At 38.6% G+C, this 27,814-nt stretch overlaps 1 protein-coding gene across 6 annotated transcripts in view; it reads right to left on the bottom strand.

Annotated features, from left to right (window-relative positions):
* PPP1R12B (protein phosphatase 1 regulatory subunit 12B) overlaps positions 1 to 27,814 on the bottom strand; it is a 215,933-nt gene that overhangs the window by 139,178 nt on the left and 48,941 nt on the right. For all 6 annotated transcript variants that reach the window (XM_059413108.1, XM_059413106.1, XM_059413107.1 and 3 more), the window contains exons 2-8: positions 21,769 to 21,899; positions 15,606 to 15,724; positions 7,375 to 7,534; positions 5,912 to 6,056; positions 4,591 to 4,665; positions 1,855 to 1,934; positions 821 to 960 (exon numbers count right to left, since the gene is read on the bottom strand). In XM_059413108.1, coding sequence (XP_059269091.1) covers positions 821 to 960; positions 1,855 to 1,934; positions 4,591 to 4,665; positions 5,912 to 6,056; positions 7,375 to 7,534; positions 15,606 to 15,724; positions 21,769 to 21,899 — 850 coding nt within the window. The remainder of the gene's footprint in view (positions 1 to 820; positions 961 to 1,854; positions 1,935 to 4,590; positions 4,666 to 5,911; positions 6,057 to 7,374; positions 7,535 to 15,605; positions 15,725 to 21,768; positions 21,900 to 27,814) is intronic.

The following is a 27,814-nucleotide window of genomic DNA, read 5'->3' as shown; positions in this document are numbered from 1 at the left end:
CTTCCATATGATAACCTTAAGAAATGCCATATGAAGCATATACAATATCAATAAGAGTCATAAAGGTAAATATGATTTTGTTTCTTCTTCAATCCCCAACTCAGGAATTGAAGGAGCCTCACATAATCAGAAGGAAAATGAAAAGATCTTGGGATTTTGTTTAGGGAATCAGAGGAACCTGAAAACTAAATGTAAATTTTCACCAGCTGGTTAAAGATACTTGACCAAATATGAATGCAAGATCTCACCTTCTCAGCCTACTGCGTATCTGATCTCTATACCCTACCAACCTGAGGTCAGAGAGTTGGCTCCTTTACACAAGAATTTTGGTGCAGGGCGTGGGGGAGGGATGGAGGGGGTTTGCAGCACACCTGGGTTGCTTAGTCAGTTGAGCATCTGACTCTTGATTTCCCCTCAGGTCATGGCCTCAGGGTCATGGCATCAAGAGCCCTGTTGGGTTCCACACTCAGTGCCGAGTGGGCTTGAGATCCTCTCCCTCTCCCCCTCCCTGCCTGCTCACAAGCACACGCTTGGGTGCTGGCTTATTCTCTCTCTCAAATAAATAAATAAATAAATAAACCCTTTTTTTTAAAGAAATTTTTGTGTGTGCCTTGTCATATGGCTACATAGAAACTAATACACATATTCTAACCTAGCTTATGGCTTTTACAACCAAGTTTTCACTCAAAATTTGGTATCTTATCCTGGAAAACTAAACTTAAAGAACTTAAAGTCCTCTAAGGCCTCCTAGCTCTGATAAGCAGTTATCTCCCTGCATTATGGAAACAGAGGACCTTTGCTACCAACATCTTTACATTACCTGCTTCCTTCTCAGTTTCTGACTCAGAAGCTTCATCTTCACCTTCCTCCTCCTCTGAGCTGGAGCTGCTGGACTCTTTGCTTTCTTCCTCCATTTCTTGGGACTTGGGTACCTCTTCTTCATACAGCATCTTCTCTTTGCTAATTAGAGATGACAATTTGAGTGTAACTCAGAAATGGCAAACTATTTAAGTTCATTGACAATCAAACATAAGGAAAACAAATCCATAAACTTCTGCGTAACAGCAATAACAGAACTACATCAAATCCTTCTTTACATTCTTCTGAATCCTTGGGTTTTTGTAGACTAAGGTTCATACTTTAGAATATGACTTAAGTAGATCTAGCATCTTCAACACACAGGAAAAAGGAGGGCTATGAATCTTGATGGTGATGAAACAGGTAAGTGTTTTTAAAAAGTCACTTAACGAATGTTTACTGAGTGCTTATTACCTGCCAGGAATCAAGCTGGTAACAGTGATAAACAAAACACACATGTCCCTGAGTTCAGAGAACTTACAGTTAAAGATGTAGCTAGGACTAAGAACTCCTAAGCTGGGGGGAAAATATGTTGTACACTGTCTCAATTAATTTCTAAATTTAAAACATCATCACCTGGGGCACCTGGGTGGCTTAGTTGGTTGAGTATCTGCTTTTGGCTCAGGTTGTGATCTCAGGGTCCTGGGATCAAGCCCCATATCCCTGGTGTTGGGCTCCCTGATCATCAGGAAGTCTGCTTTTCCCTCCCTTTCTGCCCCTCTCCCTGCTCATGCTTGCACTCTTGCTCTCAAATAAATAAATAAAATCTTTTAAAAAACAAATTAAAAAAAACCACATTCATCCATCCTCAGTGTCTCCCTCATATATCAATGCCAGCTCTTTTGCCCCTCAAACTTCCCACATATTTAAAGATCATTTGGTTTAAATTGAACACAGTTTCTTTCCTGTATAAATTCTTGAACTAAGTATGTCACACACACATATGTACCCAAACACAGCAAACTCATTGCATTTCTTAAGCCCCGAATGTCTTACTTCTTAAAGAGTCCACTCTGCAACTTGCTGTTCAGGTCTGACTCAATGAGCTTATTCCGTGTCTCTTTTTCACTTCGAAGCTGGAAATTGAGAAAACAGAGAGGAAAGGGAAGAAGTTGACTATTGGTAAAAATCAGCAGCAATGAGAAGAACTCAAAATGGTACTGTCATTCTGAAGAAGACAGGACTAACACCAAAAGGGGAAGAAAGAACTGAGAAAGAGAGAAACCCATCAGTTGGGTCTCCTTCGAAGAAAATGACAGACAAAAATCCTCATCCAAGGTTAGAGAAAAACCATGGTGTTAGAGCTTCAATAAAACTGTCTGTATCAAATATCCAAACTCAATCTTAAAAAAAACCCTGGCTTCTACGGGAAGCTGGCTGGCTCTGTCGGAAGACCATGCGACTTTTGATCTGGGGTTTGTGACTTTAAGCCCCATGGTGGGTGTAGAGAGATTACTAAAATAAAATAAAATAAACTTTAAAAAGAAAAAAAAAAAGCCTGGCTTCTGATGAAATAAAAAAAAAAAAAGGAGGACTACCCTATGACCCAGTGATTGCACTACTGGGTATATGTCCTAAAGATACAAACGTGGTGCTCTGAAGGGGCATGTGCACCCGAATGTTTATAGCAGCAATGTCCACAATAGCCAAACTATGGAAAGAACCTAGATGTCCATCAACAGATGAATGGATAAAGAAGAGGTGGTATATATTATACAATGGAATACTATGCAGCCATCAAAGAAATGAAATCTTGCCATTTGCGACGACGTGGATGGAACTAGAGGGTATCATGCTTAGCAAAATAAGTCAATCGGAGAAAGACAACTATCATATGATCTCCCTGATATAAGGAAGTGCAGATGCAATGTGGGGGGGTGGGTAGGAAAAGAAAAAATGAAAGAAGGTGGGTTCGGGAGGAAGACAAACCATAAAAGACTCAAACTCGAAAACCAGACTGAGGGTTGCTGGGGGGAGGGGCGATGGGAGAGGGTGGTGGGGATATGGACATTGGGGAGGGTATGTGCTATGATGAGTGCTATGAAATGTGTAAACCTGGCGATTCACAGACCTGTACCCCTGGGGATAAAAATACATGATATGTTTATTTAAAAAAAAGAAAAAAAAAGGAGGAACTTTGAAAGAATTCTTTATGACCATATCCTGAATTAGGCTGGCAATAGTTCTCAAGGTAAAAAACAGGTACCAAAGGGGAAATAAGTCCTTAGAATAAATTATCTGGTATTTAGATACATGCTCTAGACAAAATGAGTTTATATCCCTAGACCCCAAAGTTATGCAGGGAGCAAAGAGAAGCAGAAATGTTATTTAGTAAAAATATCATTTATGTTCAAAAACCAAACCATGCTGGGTAAAGGATACATCGAAACTCTCTATTATTTTTGTAATTTCTATGTGGTTCTAAAAATTATTTCAGAATGAAAAGTTTAAGAAAACAACAAAAACCTAACTAAAAAAAGCATACACCTTAGGAAGGCTGATTCTGCAAGATAACAGCCCAGATAGTGTGTGATAAGTTCCAAGTTTTAGCCTAGGTTCCACAGCTTACCAAAGAAGACAAAATGAAATACTAAGTTGTGTTTGTCTGAGCTTTATGCATGCAACTGTCCCACTAAGCCTCGAAGGATTTTCCCTCTACCAGTCCAGACGTAGTGCTGTACATGTGTGAGGTGGGATACAGTTGAGCTGTGCCACCAGGGAACTCCATAGTTACTTTTTTCAGGACTGCTCCAAGCTTCTCTCCTTTGTCCTAAACTTGAGTTCACACGCCCTAGTCACAACTCATGCAAAGGAAAACACAAAGGAAAGCTAGTGATTTTTTTCTGTCCTACTCTGTTCAGACATCAGCCCTGATGATCGTCAGTAGCTGATCTTTATTCTCTTTGCCCAAATTACTCATCTCACTTACAGGTAGAAAATGTGAATTATTCACTGTTTTTTTGGATATTGGGTGGGTTTTTTCCTTCCACAATCTGTACATGAGTACATACTTAGGTAGTTCTCCTGTATAGCACTAAACAACATAATGGTACATGTAAGCAAACAATAAAAGATTTAGAATGAGAAGGGAGAGGAGGATTGAATTCTGGATATCTGATGAATCCTAAGTATGAATCACTGACCAAGTATTGTCCAATACAAAAAGATAGGTTTAGTTTTTTTTTTTTTTAAATTTTTATTTATTTATTTTTTTAATTTCTTTTCAGTGTTCCAGAATTCATTGTTTATGCACCACACCCAGTGCTCCATGCAATACGTGCCATCCATAATACCCACTACCAGGCTCACCCAACCTCTTTAAGAAAGAAATAATGAATTTCTCTCTGTAATGAATTTGCTTTAAATAAACGTGTCCTTTCAGTCAATAAGGGGAGAAAAAAGTTACAAGATGTCCTCTACTCTAGTACTCCCTATTTGGAAAAAACTTTGAATATACCACATTCATTTCCTAGAACTCAAGGGTAATTATTAGTTTGCTGTTCTCATCATTTTTGACTTTCAGCTGCTTGAACGCTAGCTTATAATGAGCAAACTTTAACAACAATGGTTTCTGGGATATTTTCTAACAGACTGTTGTTAGTCCCTGAAGGGAACAGTTGTCATCTCTGAAATGTAGCTATGTCCACTTCAGCTCTCAGCAGACACAACTGAAACAAGGTATGAGATACCTGCACTGTTATAAAAGCTTTAAAGCATTAACCAAAGACTTACCACATTCTGCTTCTTCTGGAGCATCTCCAAGTGCTCCACAACACCCTCATCAGCGACATCAAATGGCGTCTGGCCCTGGCACAGAAAAGGGGGTACCATGATCAAAAGAAAACAGAAGTAGTGATGTTGTGACTTTATCAGAGAACTAGTCAATACTCACTTTATGCCTTTGTTCCAATTGATAGCTACTTCCTTAACTTACCTACTCTACATAATAATAATTGCTTCATCTACCACAGAGGAAACTTAACAGGAAACAGCAAGTCTGCTGGGGAACCTGGATAGCTCAGTTGCTTAAGCGTCTCTTGATTTTGGTTCAGGTCATGTTCTGTGCGTGGAACCCACTTAGGATTCTGCAGCCCCTCACACACACACACCTTCACCCACGCACACTCTCTTCCTCTAAACCAAACCAAAACAAACAAAATATATCAAATCCTTTAAATACATGTTTTTCCATTTTATAAAACGGGATTGAGGAAATCACCAAATTATCTCTAATGCTTACTGCACCTCAGCATATAATCAATTGAAATCTCTATTTGTACCTGTTCTTAAATGGTCTTACTTAATATACATGATAAATTCAATAAGGGGCTTTTAAAAGCCTCAGAAGGGGGTCCAGGGCTCATGTGCACTAAAGATTAAGTCACAGCAGTCATGTCCCTTTAAGTGAGAGAAGGGTATCTCTTTTAGGACACATTGGTGCAGTTCAGGACCCTAACCCATAATCTGGGGATGAAAGCTGGGTTCAGGAGAGATGTGAAGCAGGTAGAACAGCTACTAAGTAAAAAGCCATGTCTCTGTATTTCTAGAAAATCACTAGAAGTAGGGACAGGAGTTCTAAGGCCTCTAAAGTTGCTTTAGTGAGGCTGAGTAACTATTTTCAGCCAGACTCAAGGATCTTTATCATTATAGTGATTTTTTTGATGACTAGATGAGAGTAGAGCTCAGCGATCAAAGTCCTTGAATTAAAAATAAAATAAAATCCTTCATAACTCCACCATAGACAGTAACCTTAGGATTTCCCTGTGCTCATTTTTGTCAAGGGCAAAATTTTTTTTTCCAATTTATTTTAGGGGCTTCAATATAAATAGAATCAGAATGCTGATCAGTCGAGTTTTATTTTACATAGCAAACACTACAGTGTTGGTAATGGGGTAGTGGGGAAGGAGAAGGGTGCAGGGAACAGAGCCAATAGCTACCCGTGATACATATTTCCCTAGACAGTAAGCCTGGCCATTTAACTGAAACTTTAAGCCTTTTGTTCTGGAGACCCAGCCACCAATTTTACTCCCTTTTAGAGGTCAGGCATACTAACCAGTTTGTTCCTGATATCCATGTCACAGAGTGCTTCCGCCAGGATGGAACAAGCCTCCTTCACTCCCCAGTGTGCAGCAGCATGGAGGGGAGTCCAACCATCATAATCCTGAACATTGAGATCATAGCCAGCCTGGATTAAAAGTCTAAGAAGAAAACACCAAACAAGAGACTTATACTCTCTATATTGCAGTTTTCTGCCAAATAAACTATCACCTAATTGATATTCAGACTTCAGCCCTGAACCACTGGGAAATTGTGGTTACTTTTGGCCTCTAAGACACAGCTCAGGCTTCATGGTTCCTACACTGAGAGTCAACCAGAGACAGCAGTTATCAACCACCCTGAAAGGTCATAAGGTATTTCCTAGGCATATCCATGTTATACCACACAAGCGTAGTGTTTAGAAAGGTGTATCCCTTTGAGAGTCACCAAAGCCTGATTAAATTTGCCAAATCACAACTCTGTTACAAGGCATGTTTTCCATTTCCCAGTATGGGGAGGAAAGAACATCTAGAATGAGAGCTCAATTCTCCTCCGGGCTCTTTACTTACTAACTTTCTAGTTGATATTTTCAGGATCCCATATATTTACTGCAGACCCTCAAACTCCCAACTCTGCGAAGTATTTGCTTGGACTTCTTGCTAACTATCAAAATCTGTGTGCATGGAGGAAGAAAGGTAGGATTCCTGAGACCCCAAAATGCACTGGCCTGACTTGAGGTCACCCATATCATGGGCCTCCAGACACCTTCTAAGAAATGACCAGAATATGAATGTCATTCTCAGGCAGAAACAGTACACTGACATATTGCCACACCCATTAGAAACCCCATATTCAGTGGAAAGTGAAGCACTGGAAGAGTCTGGCAACGAACACACACACAATGCTATCAGCTACGAGCATCCGGAAAAGCCTGTCAACCCGTAAGCATCAAAAGCTACATAAAGCATGTACGGACAAGGAAAAAATGGAACAGGTAGAGTAGTAGAATCCAAATCCCTCTTATCAGTTTAACTACTTCACTCTAACTGCACACTGCACACTCAAGATCTATACCCTTAATCTAAAGAGCCCAGAGAAATTACCTCTGTCCAAAAAGGACCCAAATCACAAGCCTGTCCTGTATTACATGTCAACAGGGGAGGAGACTGCTGGGATAGTAACGATAAGTCATAGCACTGGAAGAGATCATGTAAGGTCATCTTCTAGGCCAGTATACCTCATCTGCTTCTTATTATACGTGTCAGTGAGAAGCTAGAGTGACAATAGTGGGGTGGGAGACCAGCTACGGGTTATTATCAGCAAAATATAAGAAAAGACTGCATGATTAGAGAGGAAAACAATAAGGAAGCTGAAAATCTAAAACATCGTAGCTGAAAATCTAATTCACTCCCTGCTTCCAAACCCTAGCTCATCTTCTCCCAGTCTGGCCAACTCCTGATTGATGTAAATGGACGATACCTGAGGACCTCCGAGTAGCCCTTGGCAGCAGCCACATGGAGGGCCGTGGCCCCGGAGCGAGGCTGCCTTACATCCTCAATTTTCCCGCTGTTGAGCCACTGGCGGGCATCCTGTAACATCTGTTGTTCCTCTTCTTTTCTTGACTGCTCTAGATCAACTCCTGTAGAAACCAGACCAGCCAGAGTTACTCAGGGTCCATTTAAATCCGACGAGATATTTTCCTTAGATTTTAAACACATCATAAATAAAACCGCAAATAATGGTTTAAGTCATCAAGTTGGGTATTCATTAAATTTATTCTTTATTTAGAAGAACAATGACATTTATACACACATTAGTAGTTTTATCAGGGTTAAATCATTTTAAATACGGTGTGATGGCAGATCCATTAAAGTAACATGCTTAAAATGGTTTTTAGTTTTAAGAACATAAAGACCGAAGTGGACTTTGAGTTTTGTGTTATAGTATTTATATAATGCTCTACATTTCAAAGACCTTTTACATGTTTTACCATTTTAGTTTCCTAACAATCCTTTGAGGTAAATGTAACAGATATCACTATCACCATTTAACAGATGACAAAATAACATAGAAAGGTGCCTCACTCAAGACCACAAAACACATTAGAGCTGTCATTAGAAACCTGGCATCCCGGTCCCTGTCGTTCTTTTCCACTTACTAGTCCATAAGGCTGGTATCAAAAAATCTTAGATTCAGGTATGATATACTTTAGTATATCATTAGAGGTAGCCCTAATGTTCATTTCCACATGTAGGGAAATATACTGACTTGAAGCCATATAATCTAGAGCAGCTGAGTAGGTCACGTGCAGTTAAAGCTTCCAAGGGAATGTAGCTTTTGTTTCGCTTTAAAACATTATAGAGGAACTCCAAAAAGTTTTTCTCTTTAGCCAGAAACTCTCCAACATTTGTGTGCCACTGAAAAGGGGCTGCGGTGGGGCATTCCCCCTTCGATAAAATAATGACATGATCATTGTACAGAAATCAGTTGCATTTCTATACACCAACAGTGAGACAGAAGAAAGAGAAATTAAGGACTTGATCCCATTAACAAATACACCCAAACCATCAGATACCTAGGAATCAACCTAACCAAAGAGGCAAAGGATCTGTACTCAGAAAACTATAGAATACTCATGAAAGAAACTGAGGAAGACACAAAGAAATGGAAAAATGTTCTAAGCTCGTGGATTGGAAAAACAAATATTGTTAAAATGTCTAAGCCACCAAAAGCAATCTACACACTCAACGCAATCCCTATCAAAATACAATCAACTTTTTTCACAGAGCTGGAACAAATAATCCTAAAATTTGTATGGAACCAGAAAAGACCCCGAATAATCAAAGGAATGTTGAAAAAGAAAACCAAAGCTGGTGGCATCACTCTTCTGGACTTCAAACTCTATTACAAAGTTGTAATCATCAAGACAGTATGGTACAGACCAAAAACAGACACATAGATCAATGGAACAGAATAAAGAGGCCAGAAATGGATCTTTGACAAAGCAGTAAAGAATATACACTGGAAAAAAGACAATCTCTTCAACAAATGGTGTTGGGAAAATTGGATAGTCACATGCAGAAGTATGAACCTGGACCATTTCCTTATACCGTATACAAAAACAGACTCAAAATGGATGAAAGATCTAAATGTGAAACAGGAATCCACCAAAATCCTTGAGGAGAAGACAGGCAGCAACCACCTTGACTTTGGCTGCAGCAACTTCTTGATAAACACGTTTCCAAAGGGAAGGGAAAAACAAAGGCAAAAATGAACTACTGGGACTTCATCAAGATAAAACGCTTTTGCACAGCAAAGGAAATAGTCAACAAAACCAAAGACAAGACAGAATGGGAGAAGATATTTGCAAATGACATACCAGATAAAGGGCTAGTATCAAAAATCTATAAAGAACTTATCAAACTCAACACCCAAAGAATAAATAATCCAATCAAGAAATGGGCAGAAGACAGGAACAGACATTTCTGCAAAGAAAACATCCAAGTAGCCAACAAACACACGAAAAAAGTGCTCAATACCACTCCGTATTAGGGAAATACAAACCAGAACCCCAATGAGATACCACCTCACACCATCAGAGTGGCTAAAATTAACAAGTCTGGAAACTACAGATGTTGGCAAGGATGCAGAAAAAGGGGAACGCTTCTACACTGTTGGTGGGAATGCAAGCTGGTGCAGCCACTCTGGAAAATAGCATGGAGATTCCTTAAAAAAGTTGAAAATAGAGCTAACCTATGCCCCAGTATTTGCACTACTGGGTATTTACCCCAAAGGTACAAATGTAATGATCTGAAGGGGCAAGTGCACCCGAATGTTTATAGCATCCATGTCCATAATGGCCAAACTATGGAAAGAGCCCAGATGTCCACTGGCAGATGAGTGGATAAAGAAGATTTGGTATCTATATACAATGGAATATTATGTAGCCATCAAAAATTGAAATTATGTCATTTGCAATGATGTGGCTGGAACTAGAGGGTATTATGCTAAGTGAAATAAGTCAATCAGAGAAAGACAATTATCATATGATTTCACTGAAATGTGGAATTTAAGAAACAAGGCAAAGGATCATAGTGGAAGAGAGAAAAAAATGAACAAAGATGAAATCAGAGAGGGAGACAAATCATAAGAAACTCTTAGGAAACAAACAGGGCTGCTGGAGGGGAGGGAGTCAGGGGGATGGGGTAACTGGATAATGAACATTGGGAAGGGTATGTTTTGTAACGAGCACTATGTATTATATAAGACTGATGAGACCTGTGCCCCTGAAACAAATGATACATTATATGTTAATAAAAAAATACCAAAAAATTACCCCAAAAATGGCATGTCCCAAATACAAACATACCCATCCAAAGAGTTCTATACTTATGAGCAGGCTTTATCTGAGTTTGGTCTACTCCCAACTAACTTCCTAAATGAAAACCTGTGAACTACCCTAAGGATTATCTGTCTGATTTGGAGAGACAGATGGGGTGAAAGGGTAAGCAATTTATTTCTTTTTTCCCCCAGCATCACTGAGATACAATAGACATAAAACACTGTGTAAGCTAAATTTGTTCATGTTGTTTTGATACTTATATATTGCAGAATGATCACTACAATAAAGTTAACTAATAACAATATCATCTCACATAATTATTTCTTTTTTGTGCTGGGAACACTTAAAATCACTTAGCAACTTTCAAGTTCATAATACTGTTAATTAAAGTTACCATGCTGTACATTAGATCCACAGAACTTATTTTATAACCAGAAGTCTGTACCCTTTGACCAATTATCTCCCCATTTATCCCCATCCCTGGCCCCTGGAAACCACCATTCTACTCTCTTTGTTTCTTTTTCTGTCTTACTTCATTTAGCATAATGCCCTCAAGGTCCACCCACGTTGTTGTACATAGCAATATTTCCTTCTTTCTTTTTTCTCATGGCTGAATAATATTCATATATATATATACATATAATATTACATATATATATTCACAATATATATATTCATATATATTCATATATATATGTAATATTATATGTGTGTATATATATATATATATATATATATATATATATCCATTCATCCATAGACTGACACTTAGGTTGCTTCCGTATCTTGGCTATTGTGAATAATGATGCATTGAAAAGAGGAATACAGATATCTCTTTGAGATTTTTTTTTTTAAGATTTATTTGTTTTAGTGGGGAGGGGCAGAGGGAGAGGGAATCAAGTAGACTCCCTGCTGAGCAAGAAAACTGACGTGGGGCTCAATCCCAGGACCCTGAGATCATGACCTGAGCTGAAATCAAGAGTCAGCTGCATAAACAACCGAGCGACACAGGCACCCCTCTCTTTGAGATTTTAGTTCGATTGCCTTTGGATATATACCTTTAAGTGGGACTGTTGGGTCATATAGTAGTAGTATTTTTAATTTTTTGAGGAAATTCCATGCAGTTTTCCATAGTTGCTATACCAATTTACATTCACACCAACTGTGTACAAGAGTTCCCTTTTCTCCACAGCCTTGACAACACTTACTATTTCTTCTCTTTTTGATGAAAGCCATTTGAACAGGTATGAGGTTATCTCTCCCAGTGGTTTTGATTTCCATTTCCCTGATGGTTAGTGATGCCGAACATCTTTGCATGAACCTGTTGGCTATTTGTACATCTTCTTTGAAAAAATGCCCATTTTTTTTAATCAAACATATATGTATTGTATTTATCGAACATATGATTTGCAGATTTTTTTTCCCATTCTGTAGGATGTCTTAATTTTGTTAATTGTTTCTTTTGCAGTGCAGAAACTTCTAGTTTGATGTGGTCCTGCTTATTTATTTTTGCTTTTGTTGCTTGTGCTTTTGGTTTCATATCCCAAAAATTATTGTCAAGACCAATGTAAAAAGGAGGTTTTCCCCCATGTTTTCTTCTGGGAGTTTTATAGCTTCAGGTCATATGCATTAGTCTTAACTCCAATTTGAGTTAATTTCTGTGAGTGTTTTAAGATAGAGGTCTCATTTCATTTTTCTGCATGTGATTATATTCAGTTTTCCCAACACCATTTATTGAAGAGACTATCCCTTCCCTATTGAGTCTTCTTGGCTCTCTTGCTCAAATAGTAGTTAACCATTAGTATATGAGGGTTTAATTTTGGGCTCTCTGTTCTGTTCCACTGGTTTATGTATCTATTTTTATGCTAGTACCACACTATTTTGATTACTATAGCCTGGTAGTATAGTTTTATCATCAGGAAGTATGATGCCTCCATCTTTGTTCTTTTTCAGGATTGCTTTGGCAATTAGGGGTCTTTTGTGATTCCATACAAATTTTAGGATTTTTTTTCTATTTCTGTGAAAAATGCCTCTGAAATGATAGGGATTGCACTGAACCTATAGATGGCTTTGGACATTTAAACAATATTAATTCTTTCAATCCATGAACATGGGTGGATTTCCATTTATATGTGTCTTCTTCAATTTCTTTCTTTTCAGATCTTTTGCCTCCTTGGTTAAATTTATTCCCAACCAATTTATTGCTTTTGATGCTAACAGCTTTTTGGTAGTCTTCAGGATTTTCTATATCTGAGATCATAATCATCTGCAAACAAAATTTTAGTTCTTCCTTTCTGATTTACATGCCTTTTATTTCTTTATCTTGCTTGACTACTCTGGCTAGGACTTCTAGTAATATGTTGAAGAGAAGTGATGAGAGTGGGTACCCTTGTTTTATTCCTGACCATAGAGGAAAAGCTTTCAACCTTTCACCATTGAGTATGATGTTAACTGTGGGCTTGTAATATATGGACTTTATTATGTTGAGATAATTTTTTCTATATCCAATTTGTTCAGAATCTTTACCATGAAAGGTTGTCGCATTTTTGTCAAATGCTTTTTCTGCATCTGTTGAGATGATAATTTTTACCCTTCATTCTATTAATGCTGTGTATCATATTTATCGATTTATGTAGCGGAACCACCCTTGCATCTTAGAGATAAACTCCACTTGATCATAGTGTCTGATATTTCTGTTGTGCTGCTGAATTTGGTTTGCTAATATTTTGTTGTGAATTTTTGTACCTATATTCAGCAAGGATATTGGCCTATAGTTTCCTTTTCTTATACTGTCCTTATCTGGCTTTGGTACCAGGGTAATGCTGGCCTCATACAATGAGTTTGAGAGTGTTCTCTCCTCTTGGTTTGAAAGAATTTGAAAAGGAATGGTATTAATCCTTTAAATGTTTGGTAGAATTCACCAAAGAAACCATCCGGTCCTGGGCTTTTCTTATTGTTTGATTACTGACTCAATCTCCTTATTTGTTATCAGTCTGTTCAGATTTTCTATTTCTTCCTGATTCAGTCTTGGTAAGTGGTAAATTTCTGGGAATTTATCTATTTTGCCTTGGTTATCCAATTTGTGGGCATACAGTTGTTCAGCATATAGTTGTTCACAGTAGTCTCTTACCAAGCTTTGTATTTCTGTGATATCAGCTGTAATGCCTCTCCTTTCATTTGGTTTTGTTTTAGTCTTCTCTTTTCTTCTTTGTCTAGCTGAAGGTTTTTCAATTTTATTTATTTTTTTAAAAAAAACAGCTCTTAGTTTCATTGATCATTTTTCTTTTTTTGTCCTGGTCTCTGTTACATTTATTTCTGCTCTGATCTTTGTTATTTCCTCCCTTCTGTTAATTTTGGACTTAGTTTGTTCCTTTTTCTATTCCTCTGAAATGTAAAGGTGAGTTGTTTATTTGAGATACTTTTTTCCTAATGTAAGCATGTCACTATAAACTTTCTTCTAAGAACTACTTTTGCTGCATTCCGTAAGTTTTAGCATGCTGTGTTTCCATTTTTGTGTGTTTCAAGATATTTTAAAATTCTTCTTTTGATTTATTCTTTGACCCACAGGGTGTTTAGTAGCAGATTGTTTAATATCCACATATTTGTGAATTTCCCAGTTTTCCTCTTGTTATTGATAGAATATTTTGTATATGTCTATTAGGTCCATAGGGTCTAGAGTATAGTTCAAGTCCAATGTTTCCTTGTTGGTTTTCTGTTCAGATGACCTATCCAGTTTGCAAGGGGTGTACTGAAGTCCCCTTCTATTACTACATTATCATCTATTTTTCCCTTCAGATCTGTCAGTATTTGTTTAATATATTTAGGTGTTCAAAAGTTGGGTACATATGTATTTATGACTTATATCTTCTTGATTAATTGAAAGAGGTATCTGATTTAGAACATACCAGAATTCCACACAGAGAACAGTGCTAACAAAGTTAAGCATACATTTGAACACTCATCTAACACAGCATATTCTTTAACTGAAGAGTCAGAAATCAAAATAGAAAAGTTGGTTTCTTGGAACACCTGAGTGGCTCAGTCAGTCGTCTGGCTGGTGATTTAGGCTCAGGTTCTGATCTCATGGGTGGTGAGAGCAAGTCCCACTGGGGCTCTGTACTTAGTGGGGAATCTATTTGAGATTCTCTCCCTCTGCCCTCCCCCTTCTCTCCCTCAAATAAATAATTTTTTTTTTAAACACAAGAAAAGTTGGTTTTCTAAATCAAAGCCATCTTAAAAAACTGTTTTAAAAAAAAAGTCTTTGTAAATTGTGATGTCTATCTTAGTATAAGGCCGAGTGGGACTGAGTGGTAAACTAAGTATAAAGTTCTTTAATTCAAAGGGCACAAAAATTATACACAGGAAGGCAGTAAAAACAAGTATTTACTACACTAGAACATCATTATTTTAAGGCACTGGCATACTTTCCATAAAAAGCCAGATATTCAATATTTTCCACTTTGTGGGCCATTCTGTCTGTTCAACTCTGCTGTGGTCGTGCAAACGCAGCTTTCAGTAATATATGAACAAATGGATGTAGCCAGCCTTGGCCTGCCTATTCTAAAGGTTCGTATCAGGAAAGGCCACTGGAGCTTAATCTTCTGGAATAAAGTGCAGACTGTGGGTAAACTAGTTTAACAGAAAGACTAAATAAACATCACCACAAATCATGTCCACAAAGTTTTTTGACGGTTCTAGCAAACTTCCAAAAACCTGTCCTCCTTGCCATCTGACCATTTGCAATTAAAAGAACCCAGAGACTTCAGGAAGATCCTGACTTACTCTCTGATATGGATTCTTCTGAAAATGTATTTATAGAGTTTATTCTTCTAAATAACAAACTACAGAATAACTGTCATGGTCAGTATGGTTAAGGATCATTTCAGAGGTTATAATACTTTTAGCAGCACCACTTTTAGTTCTCATCAAGAGAAAAGATACAAAGTCATCAACAGAATTTGACCAATACTCCAATTTACACTAGCTATCATCCTTTCTTTAGACTTCACAATGTGTAGCAAAATCCAGTATTATGTCCACACAGTGATAAACTTCATGCTCCTCATCAGTCTGACTTATATTATCAAAGAATACTCAGGTCACTCCCAACTATTCAATGTGTATACACCCTTGGATATGGCAAAAACAAGGAATCACCAGTCATCCTTTTGACATCTGGCCTATTCTTGCGTGAGTTATTAAGAGGACACGTGATTTTGGTGATTGATAGTTAAGATACCCAATGTTGTGGAGATAGATCTAATCCTCTCATAATCTGATAATGAAAAACTCTACACAGCAAATGGATTATTTTCTAAGTAGCAATGTTTGAGAGTCTCTCCTGGCCCTCTGGAATCGCGTAGGTTACCTTGCTTCTTTACTTGCTCCAGAAGAAGATCCTTCATGGCAGGCTCTTCTGCAAGGTCCGAGGGGACTTCACCTTCACTATTCACAATACCCACACTGGCTCCATGGTTAATGAAATACCTGCGTAGACAAGATCCAGGATCTACATTATCTCGGTCAGTCTAATATTGATTTATACTTGTGCATATTGTCTTCTCTGCAGAGCAAGGCCACTGTTTTGGGGTCTTAAATGTGGTCCCAGATAACATGTGCCATTGTTATTTTCTAACTCCATTAGCCTTCAATAATTAGGACTGGAAGCTTCTCTATTTCATGATGAGCAATACCAACAAGCAGGATTTCGTTCACACTCATATTCCTAACTTCCGCCCTCTCACTCCTGTTGGATAGTAAGAGATTTTCTAAATACCTTAAGGAAGACATGCAGCCATAAAAACTCAGCCACCATCTCTCTGAGGTCCAAACACAGATTCCCAAAAGGATTTATACACTTGAATATTGGCAGTAAGAGCCCTCAGAAGATATATAAGGAAGTAATTCTCACAAAAACTTTCTCAATGTCGCATTAGAGTATATTAAGTAGTGCTGGGTATGAAAACAGAAAAGTAATGAAATAAAATGTGCATGAATCTGCCTAAATTATGCCTCTACACAACCTTCCCTTCAACCAGCCATCTACATGAAACCTTCTACACTCTAAGAGGAAACTAAATTACTTAAGAAATAAATAGTTAGGAGTGCCTGGGTGGCTCAGTGGGTTAAAGCGTCTGCCTTAATTTAGTTCAGGTCATGATCCCAGGGTCCTGGGATTGAGCCCCGCATCGGGCCCTCTGCTCTGCGGAGAGCCTGCTTCCTACTCTCTCTGCCTGCCTCCCTGCCTACTTGTGATCTCTCTCTCTCTGTCAAATAAGTAAATAAAATCTTAAAAAAAAAAAAAGAAAGAAAGAAAGAAATTCAATTAGATTCTATATTGAAATACAATAGTCAACCCTGAAGAAGAAAGGTCTGATTATTTTAATATCCTAAATGGATCCTTTTTGATTTTCAAAGTGCTTTCACATACAATTACATAATGTGTCAGGCAATTTTAAGAAGTAGACAATATGGGGAGTACCATCAGCACAGGAAGTTGAGGCTCATACATGTTATTTTCCTAAAATCAAGAAAGTGGCAAACGACAAAGGTAGTGGCCCCAGCCTCCCATCTTCAGGTCTAGTTCATCTGTTCACTAGATCAAGTTGCTTTTGGGCCAGTGAGAATCCCAGTAATGCTGGGAACGCTACCAAATACTCAGAGTATTTAAAGGGGAGAAAGAAATACTATTTAAATCAGTTTCAACAAAGCGGTGAGCATTTATTGGTCCCCTATTTAAGGCACCACATTTCAGATATCATAGACTTTCAAAAGATAATCAAGATTGTCGCTATATTCAAAGAGCTGGCAAAAGAGAATCAACAAAGACTATATTGAAATTGTGTTTTTGCTTTCTCAGTGCCTAGTACCTGGTATAACAGAGCCTCAATAAATGTGAATTTCTGGATTAATTGCGCATATATAAAGTGCAAAAGCACTCACAATTCATCTAATTTTCAGCTCTCCCTGTCCTTCCCTTAGAGTCTGAGGATGAGACTTTTTTCAATTCAAAGGTTAATTCTCTGTATCTGCTTTCTTAATTCTATCAAGTACCAGTCCTCTGTTCATCAATTACTCCTTCATCTCCACGTATTCAATAGCTTCTCTCTTCTGGTTCCTTAACTTCAGGCCAAAGAAACATTTAATTGCACCTCCCCCACCCTGAAAAATCAAACACCCTCCCTTATCCTTTTCCTTCTAGAAATTCCGTATTTCAATGTCCATTTTGAAATGTTTTTGCCTTCATGCAGCCTTTGCTTGTTCTCACCAACTGAATTTTCTGTCTCCTTCCTTTAACTCCACCCTCCCCCCACAGTCCTCCGCATCACCAATTCTGGACCTCTGCTAAGACACTATTGACCCAACTGTCCAATCAGGCTGAAAGCTAGTTGAGGGCAAGAACTGTATCTTCCTTACTAGTATCATTGCTATGACATTCTGATAGCATCTCTACTATCTCGGCACTATATAAACATTACCTGAAATAAATGAAACACCTTAACCACTCTGCTCTGACATCTACTCCATCCCTTACTAGATCAGGCACTGTATAACGGCCCCTGTTTTTCCCCTTTTCTGACATGTTCTTACGCTCATGATCAAGAAGACTCATTTCTAGAAAGCAATCTGGCTCACCATGAATCAGAGATTATGGTTAATCAAAGCTACCTTTCTAGACCATTTTTAGGAAAAAAAGAAGTAAACACCTGTTTAGTTTCCCACGTCTACCTGAGAAATAATAAATATCAATCTATAAAGTAATATTTACTTTACCCATGAGAATCTTTATAGTTATCCAGAGGCTCAGAACTACCCATGAGCTCAATAAATAAGCCCTTAGAAAATAAAGCCCTTCTAGTGTCTTCCTAACTCACAATTGATATAAGATATTTTTACTACTATCTAAAGGAGGAAGAAAGAAAATTTAATGTATTTAAAAACTCAGAATAAATTAGCGTCCTAATAAACTATAAAGTCAAACTAAATGCTGTGCCCTTGGCTCTATCTGTTGTTGCTTCTAAGTTAAACAGTCATTGGTAACAAAAATATAAAACATCCAGCTAACTAACAATAAGCCTGAACTCAAATTAAAATGAGAAAAATAACAGCCTCTAAACCTCTTTTTAAAAATATACCATACTAAGTTCAAATATGAGACAAAAAGGTAATGAAACATGAAACAGAATGCATTTCTTTCTTTCTTTTTAAGATTTTATTTATTTATTTGAGAGAGAGCGAGAGTGAGAGAGAGCATGAGCAGGGTCGAGGGAGCCAGAGGGAGAGGGATAAGCAGACTCCCTGCTGAGCAGTAAGCCTGACACAGGGCTCAATCCCAGGACCCCAGGATTATGATCTGAGCCAAAGGCAAAGGCTTAACCAACTGAGCCACCCAGGTGCCCCTTAGATTCTTCCTGGAAAGCTAGTTTGCCTTTTGTTTGTTTCCACTCCCTTGAAATTTAGAATTCCTATGACTCAGAGCATAAGGGTATAAAACTTAAGATCTTTAAGATTAAAAAAAAAAAAGAAAGAAAAAATGACCAAGGGCTAATCTTCTCTAAAACATTGTTCATAGGCCCTAAGGTAAAGCAACCAAAATGAATTACATAAACAGTGGCGTTCTTTTCCATTGTACAGAAAATAATCACAAATAAGTAAATAATGACAAGGTCAAAACCTGTCTAATAATGATATGCATAATGAAAGATAAATTAAAGAAGGCCATCCCTAACCATCACCCCATGTATACAGTACAGTCTAGTCTAGATCATCACTCTCCTGATCAGACTTTGATATGTCTAATGAGTAATAATTTATATGAGGAAATAGTAACTCTTACCGATTCCTTTCACTCAAGGTAATATTTATTTGGGCAGGAGACTGTTAAATTTTGAACTTATTTCCAAAGGAATCGTGTTCATCCAGAGAGAAGAATTAAAGAAATCACTGTAAAAAAGCATTTACAATCATTCTCTGTACTCAGCTTCACAAAAAGAAGTGAAAGAAAGAGACCCCATGGACAATGCCAACACAAGTGATCCTAATTCCAAGCATGAGCTCTGCTTGTTACCTTCCAACAGAAAAAAGTGGAATTCTTGAATGTAATGAGATTCGGTAACTTAAAAATCACCAACAAGCTACCTGAACAAATAATAAAATATTAAAAATGAGGTGCTGGAATGTTCTATAACTGTTTCTTAAATAAATTTTTTAAAGTAAAAACAATATCTATGAGGAAGCCACCATAACTCTTAGACATCAGAATGCTGGCATTAGTGGTAAGGCTGAGTAAGAATCGGAGCCTTTCCTATGAGACTCTGAAAAGAGGGCAGCCTAAGGGATGAAGAGATGACTGATTTTTACTAAATTAGAACAAGGAGAAGAACTGAGACTAAAGAAAACGGCATTGTTCGTTTCTGTTGGCTTGGGACCAGTCCCGTTGTCCACTTTTTAGAACAAGCAGCCCAAACACCAGCACTGCTGCCTAGTGTTTCTCTGGCTCTGACTCTCCCATTGTTTAACTTCTCTCACTGAGCATCCCCGACTCAAAAGCAAAACTGAGACACAGGCTCTCCCCCAGGAAACCTGGGCAAATCAGATTGTGTGGGAAGCCATTTCCAGGCCTCCACAGAGCTGCCAACAGAATCCTCCCTGCTGTTTGCTGGGTAAGAGAAATATAATAGAGCTCTAATTATATGGAAAAGTGCCTTAAAACAAGCATCTGATTTGCAAAGGATCACAGAATATCATGATTTTATTTAGTGAATTTACCTTATCAACCTAAATCTACTCTTATCTAGAATACACTCAACTGTCTCATTTTAAAGATGTTTCAACTGCTAAGCCTCTTTCCTATTTATTTATTATTTATTTTTTTAAAGATTTTATTTATTTATTTGACAGACACGGATCACAAGTAGGCAGAGAGGCAGACAGAGAGAGAGAGGAGGAAGCAGGCTCCCTGGGGAGCAGAGAGCCTGATGCAGGGCTTGATCCCAAGACCCTGGGATCATGACCTGAGCCGAAGGCAGAGGCTTTAACCCATTGAGCCACCCAGGCGCCCCAGCCTCTTTCCTATTTAAAAAAAAAAAAACTTTCAGATGTGCCGGAGTGGCTCAGCAGGTTCAGTGTCTGATTTTAGTTTCTGCTCAGGGTATGATCTCAGGATCATGAGATCAAGCCTCCCTCCTACCCCAAAAGGTGCTGCAACTCAGCAGGGAATCGAGATTCTCTCCCTCTGTCCCTCCCCCAACTCACAGGCACACTCACTCTTGCTCTATCTCTTGCTCTATAAGAATAAATAAATAAATCTTTAAAAAAAAACAAACCTTCAAGGGTGCTTGGCTAACTCAGTTGGTGGACCAAATGACACTTGATCTTTGGGTTGTGAGTTTAAATCCCATCTGAACATAGAGATTATGTAAAAAAAAATAAACAGAGGTGTCTGGGTGGTTCACTTGGTTAAGTGGCCAGCACCTGATTTCAGCTCAGGTCCTGATCTCAGCATAGTGAGACTGAGCCCCATGCTGGGCTCCATGCTCAGTATGGAACCTGCTTGAGATTCTCTCTCTCCCTTTGCCTCTGCCTCTGTCCCTCCTCCTACTTGCATGTGTATTCTCTCTCTCAAAGTAAGTGAAATCTTTAAAAAAAAATAAATTAATTAAAATTTTAAAATAAATAAGTGTTATAAAAATAACAATAACCTTCATTCCTTCTTACCAGACATGATGTGGCCAGGATTCTTCTGCCCAAAACAGGGACAACTGGTTGTCATGGAGGTCAGGAGCTACCTATGTGTCTTAATAAACACACCCATTCTACTAATGTGGAGAACACATGCCAAACCCTACTAGCTTCCTTTGTTCCATGTTTAGGCTCATTCTTCTGCTATTAACTGTATAGGTATTGTGATCAGTATGCAGGAATTCTCTACCTTCATTTGTACTGAGCACTGATTTTTTTTTTTTCTTAAACAATAAAACAAGTTTACAAAGAAGTCCAGAAAAAATCTCTAGGCCTGCCTACATATTTGTGACCCAGAGAGTTCAACAGAAGCCACCTCCTAATAGCTCAGCAAATATGAATTACTGGAGAAGAGAAACAAACAAAAATTTTCAACTACAAAACTGTGGATTTGGGGCACTTGGTTGGTCAGCTGGTTAAGCAGATGACTCCTGGTTTTGGTTCCGGTCATGATTTCATTGGTCATGAGATGGAGCTCCATGTTGGGCTCTGCGCTCAGTGGGGAGTCCACCTGAAGATTCTCTCCCTCTGTCCCTCCCCTGATTTGCACTTTCTTTCTTTCTTTCTAAAATAAATAAATAAAGCTTAAAAAAACCCAAAAAACAAAAAACAAATTGTGGATTTAGCAGGTATATAAAAACACAGTATCAATTATTTCTTAAAAATTATTCAACCTCCCACTTTTATAATTTGTAATATAAATTATAACTATTTATGAATTCAAGTTTTTAAGAGCAGAAGATAAATGAAGGCTATTCCTACAAATAATCCAAACCCAAACAGAGACTCACTCTGCTATGTTGAGATAGCCACAGGAAGCTGCTGCATGAAGAGGTGTCCAGCCCTCGTTGTCCTGCTGGTTTACATTGGCCCTGTTCTCCACCAGAAACTTCACCATGTCCAAATTTTCATCAATACAGGCCTGAAAAGAAAAATCCATTCATTGACTCAACAAGTACTTACTGAGTTCTACTATGTGCCAGACACCGCTCTGGGTACTGACAACATGGCAGCTGTAATAGCACATTAATGTCTATTTCTTGCATGCTGACAAAAGTGTCCAGAGGATGACTTCTAAGCTTTGTGAATTTATGCAAACCCCTGAATTGTCTGGGTGCCTCAATATCTCAGCTGTAGGGATGCCTGGGTGGCTCAGTTGTTTGAGTGTCCAACTCTTGGTTTTGGCTCAGGTCATAGTCTTGGGGTCATGGGATCAAACCCCGCATCAGGCTCCATGCTCAGTGGGGAGTCTCCTGGAGATTCTCTCTCTCCCTCCCTCTCACTCATGGGTGCACATGAACACACTCTCTAATAAATAAATAAGTATTTTTTAAAAAAACCCTCAGCTGTGAAATAGGTAGAATGATACTTAATTTTATTTACAGTACTATTAGGATTAATTATGAAGTGATTTCCAGAGTACTATAAATGGATGAGCTGTTTCATCATCATAATATAAAAAAGGACATGCTAGAAACCACTAATCTGCTTATTAATTTCAAAATAAAACAGTCACACAGAATCAAATGCAATTTTCTTGGTAGGAGGCTATAGTTTAAGATTCTAGGGTTGCCGCACGATCCCCACTTTGGTGAGGAAGGATGAGATGATCATTTCAACGTGAAGAAATGTACTTTCTTTTCATGTATTTTTTGAATGGCTCCAAACAATATGGCAAAGTCCATGTGTCTTGTCGTTATGGATGGTTAAGGATCCTCAGCTGCCCATCTCACAGCAACAATTAGGAGAAAGCAGAGGAGCTCTTTGAATAGAAACTTTAGACCTACCATAAGCCTAAATGAACCAATAGCAAATAGCAATGAGATCTGCAGACCAAAAGGCTGTCTTAACTTATCTATAGAACAAAAAGGAGGTAAAATGTCCACATTGATAAAGGCAGTCATTATCAAGACTTTGATGGTTCTAAAACAGCTGGAATAATTCAGGACCTAGAAACAAATGAGAATCCCCCCCCCTTTTTTTTTTAAGATTTTATTTATTTACTTAACAGACAGAGATCATAAGTAGGCAGAGATCCCAGGACTCTGGGATCACGACCTGAGACGAAGGCAGAGGCTTTTAACCCACTGAGCCACCCAGGTGCCCCGAGACTCCTTTAAAAAAAAAAAAAAAAACTGTCTTTAAATCCTCTCCGTGGGGGTTGGGTGGATGTGTGGTGGGAGTTAAAACTCTAGCTGAGAAGCTATTATCAGATCAAAATGATTTTTCTATAACAATATTAAGACATTATTTGCCCTTTTCACTGTGCTGACATTTACACTAAGGATACAAAAGGTATTATGGGTAAAACTACTGGTGCCTTAATATGAATCAAGGCAGTACCATCAAAGGATACTAGTACTCACTGTATTCTTCCCTATCACGCACTCACAGTTTAAAACAAAAGTTTCATTTAAGAATGACCTTGATGGGGCCAGCTAGGTCCCTCAGTTGGTTAAGTGTTTGCCTTCGGCTCAGGTCATTATCACAGGGTCCTGGGATTGAGCCCCACTTCGGGCTCCCTGCTCAGTGGGGAGTCTGCTTCTCCCTCTCCCTCTGCCCCTCCCCCCTGCTCATGCTCTCTCTCTGTCTCTCTCACTTTCTCTCTCTCTCTCTCCCTCCCTCCCTCAAATACATAAATAAAATCTTAAAAAAAAAAGAATAACCTTGGGGAAGCAGTAAAATATTATCAATTTTATTAAATCTCAATCCTTGGCTATAAGTCTTTTAAATATTTGTGTGACATAGGAGGTACACATAAAGCACTTCTGCTGCATCCCAAAGCATGATGGTTGCCTCCAAGAAAAAAGCACTTGTGGGATATCTGGGTGCCTCAGTCACTGAGCATTTGCCTTCGGCTCAGCTCATGATCCCAGGACCCTGGTTCGAGCCCTGAATCAGGCTCCTAGCTCAGTGGGAAGCTTGCTTTTCCCTCTCTCACTCCCCCTACTTGTGTTCCCCCTCTTCCTGTGTCTCTCTCTGTCAAATAAAAAATAGAATCTTTTAGAAAGAAAGGAAGGAAGTAAGGAAGGAAGAAAGGAAGGAAGGAACAGAGAAAGAAGCACTTGTGCATCTATTGTGAGATGAAAAAGCCACTTTTTCATGGAATGCTATTTTTACTCAAAAGAACAACTGATGTGCATATTATGGTTTAAGACTTGAAAATGAACAAGGTGAGCCTGTCACTTCAAAGAAAATAAATAGCATTTATTGCCAGTGATAAAATTTGACCATCCAAAAAAACTTGGAATTTTGGGAAACATACCACTCCCACGAGTTTGACAGCTTCCTAATACTTTTCTGATGAGATCATTCGGAATATACACAAGCATATAAGAAAATGCATTAACATTTGGAAAATCTGAATAGCGCAATGAAGCCTTATTTTCCAAGTCCTAATGAAATACATGGTATTAGATAATCATACATGGATAAAAGATTCAGTGGGTTAAGCCTCTGCCTTTGGCTCAGGTCATGATCCCAGGGTCCTAGGATGGAGCCCCATGTCGGGCTCTCGGCTCAGTGGGGAGCCTGCTTCCCCCACCCCCGCACCCCCGCCTACCTCTCTGCCTACTTGTGATCTCTGTCTGTCAAATAAATAAATAAAATCTTAAAAAAAAAAAAAGTGTAAGTCAGACCACTCAATTTTGATGTCACAAAGTAAGAAAAACCCACCGACATGGTTTCAGATTCTGCACAGCAACTAATATTTAAGAAACTCCTATTTGCTGGACTTTTAGTATAAGAGTTAAGAAAAGTATCCACAATTGTCTGTACATTACAATTCTCTGTAAAATAGTCTTCTTTCCAAGTTTATTTGTCTATGGGGCTTAAGTAATACATATCTTACTCAGAGAACTTAAAGGAACTTAAGTTATCTGCAGAGATAAACCTCACATCAACCCTGCCTAGAAGCAGGGGAATGCATGAACAAAGACTGATTCAATTTGGATGAAAATTTAATTAGGTAACCCTGGTTACAAAAAGCATCTTTGTTCATTTTTCCCAAACCATTTGATACTCTTTTTACAAATACTGGGATTAGCTAACATATCAGCCTAGATTTGATTTGATGCAATATAACATATTCCTCTAACCTGACCTTTGGAAGCCAGATGACTCTTATTGCCAAAATTCATATTGGTCTCTTTTTCAACAAGCAGCTCCCCAAATTACATTTCTTCTACAACGTTCTCTTAGGCTTATCAATTTCTACAAGCATTCCTCACTTACTCTTTACTTCTTTACCACATAAAATATTCCATACTATTATTCTCACAAAATTTCAGATATATTGAATGTCTGCCAGTCTGTAAGCCCCATAAGGTAAGATTTGGCCAACTTATTGCAGAGCACCTTGCTAAAAACTGTTAGTAAAGACTTTCAAGTGAAAGGATGGAAGGGAATACTTTTCAAAAAGGCACTAAAGTCTAAGGAGAAGAAAATGCTTTGCTCATGTAATAATAAACTCCTGTATCATGAAGATCAGATGTGCCATCTTAACCTGTGTTAAGCAGCTGGGTCAACTGCTTCCTGCTCGGTTGCAAAATTTCTTTGGCTCAACAATCTAAAAACTTAGCTCCAATATCCATGCCACCACCCGGCAGACTTTTGGAAGCCAAGGTTTTCAAGATCATTCTTTGTCCCTTGAAGATGAGAGCAGCCAAATCCCGGAGGGCTTAAAATAAGCCTAGTGAGTCCAGGTATTAAACAGGAGAAAACTTCTTCCGTCCCCCTTACTTCTCTCCCTTCCTTTTCTTAATCTCCTTCACCCTATCACCACTTCAGTTCTCTTCCTTTTCAGTTCTGTGACATTTTTATCTTTGAATCTCAAATTCTTGTACAGTATTTTTAGTATTTTTAGACATTGTGAGGATGTTGGAGAAGACAACAACAAAAAGCTAGCCTAATCTGCAATGTACTTTGGCAGATCATCAGTCTCCAAAGAATCATCTCAGAGAAAATAAAGTAGGTCAACAGTTAAATTAGTCCCCATGCCCTCCACAAAGTGAAGAACATTATATTGTTAAAAACATCAGCTTTGAAGTCAGACCCACCTGGGGTTGCATACCAGTTCGGCCAGTATGTGTAACCTGGAGTGAAGTTTGTAACTTGAGGATCAGTGTACTCATTTTTTTTTTAAAGATTTTATTTATTTATTTGAGAGAGAGAGAGAGAGAGAGAGAGAGACAGCATAAGCCAGGGGGAGAGGCAAAAGCAGACTCCCCACTGAGCAGGGAGCCCAATGCAGGGCTCGATCCCAGGACCCTGGGATCTTGAGCTGAGCTGAAGGCAGATTCTTAACCGACTGAGCCACCCAGGAGCCCTCACTGTCCCCAACTACAGCATGAGAACACCACCTAGCTCATAGGATTCTGTGAGGATTCAAGGAGCTAAACCCTGGCATTGTTGTTTTTAAGCCACCAGTTTAACAAATAGCAAGCAACTTCCCCAAGAGAAAGCACAAAAAGCACCCACCACTGCTCTCCCCCACCTCCCAGATCTTATAGGAGGAAGGCAGTTTGGTTTAAAAAATGTCTTTGAACTATCAAGATTTTAGAGCTTGTTTATTAAGTCTGATTTCAAAAAATTCCTTCTCTAGTGTCCAAGATTCTGCCCCTTAGGTTTAAGAATCTAAACCTGAATTTAGGTTCCTAAATTCAGAAGCTGTGTGAATAAATAGTGTGTATGATTGTTCAACTGAAAGAGAATCGTCCTCGGATACAATCAACAAAGTTGTGCTCATGAAATATCTTGGACTGACCATTCTCCATTCTTTTTGTTTCTATCTCCAGAAGAAGGAATATGACTAAAGCCATGAAGGAGAGACAAATAGTCACTGAAAACCTTCTCGAGTGAATAATGACTAAATTTAGATGCCCTTCTGCCCACTCTGTCTGCAGCTCGTGCTGCTGACTCATCTACAACGAAGCACGGTGGATGAGCAGATCTGTCCATCTATCAAACCTTGTCCAGGGGCACGGACTCCAACATGATGTCCTCTACATGGCACCATAATGAACCTTCCAGATAGATGAGTCTTTCCTTCCCTTGAGTAAGCCAAGGATGGTAAAGACGTTTCTGATGTTACTTATGACATCAGTGGGAATATTCTTTGCCATTTAACCCTATTCCTTCTGCTGTGGCTTATGTCATTTCCTTCTGCTTTTCATTCCTAAGGACACACAGAACATTACTAAAATAACAAGTAGTCCTAAGCTCCTTAACAAAAGGAGATATTATTTATTGGTCCAGAGAAATATTAGAAAAATTGCCAGGTAATAATTTAAAGCTTCCTAAAATCAGCATGTCCCATTTCCTTGGCAGTGATAAGTTATCTCCAAGGAAAAACACTTGATTTTACCAATAAAATGACAAAAGAGCACTATGATCTCTCTGCTGTACCTAATACTGCTCTCTCTATATCAAAGACAAAAGTGGCTGATGGCTGATCAGTGCCAGAGTTAAATCTGGGAGTGCAGAGAAAGCCTTACAAAACAAAGCCTCCTCCATTCCCAAAATAGCCTGCAACTGTCGCCACCACCAAGTGCCGCTGGCTCGAAGAGCTGACCTTGCTCTCGTGTCTCAGAATACTGCTAAAACTACCTGCCTTTGTCCCAGAACAACTCTTTTCCCCACAAAACCCAGCTCCAGATGCCAGACCAGATGACACTTAGAAGCTGGGCTTTATGCAGCATACCACCTGTGTGTTTGGACTTTTCAGCTCACATTTGCTTGATTTCAACAAATCATGCTGACAAACATGTTGGGAGATGATGACGTTTGTAATATATCCCCATTCTATCCATTTCACTATTTTGTCCTTCAACCTCCCAA

This window comes from Mustela nigripes, chromosome 10 (genome assembly GCF_022355385.1).
Source record: "Mustela nigripes isolate SB6536 chromosome 10, MUSNIG.SB6536, whole genome shotgun sequence".
NCBI classification, from domain to species: domain Eukaryota; kingdom Metazoa; phylum Chordata; class Mammalia; order Carnivora; family Mustelidae; genus Mustela; species Mustela nigripes.
Note: the sequence above shows the minus strand (reverse complement) of the source record. Positions and strands in the feature narration are given on the sequence as shown.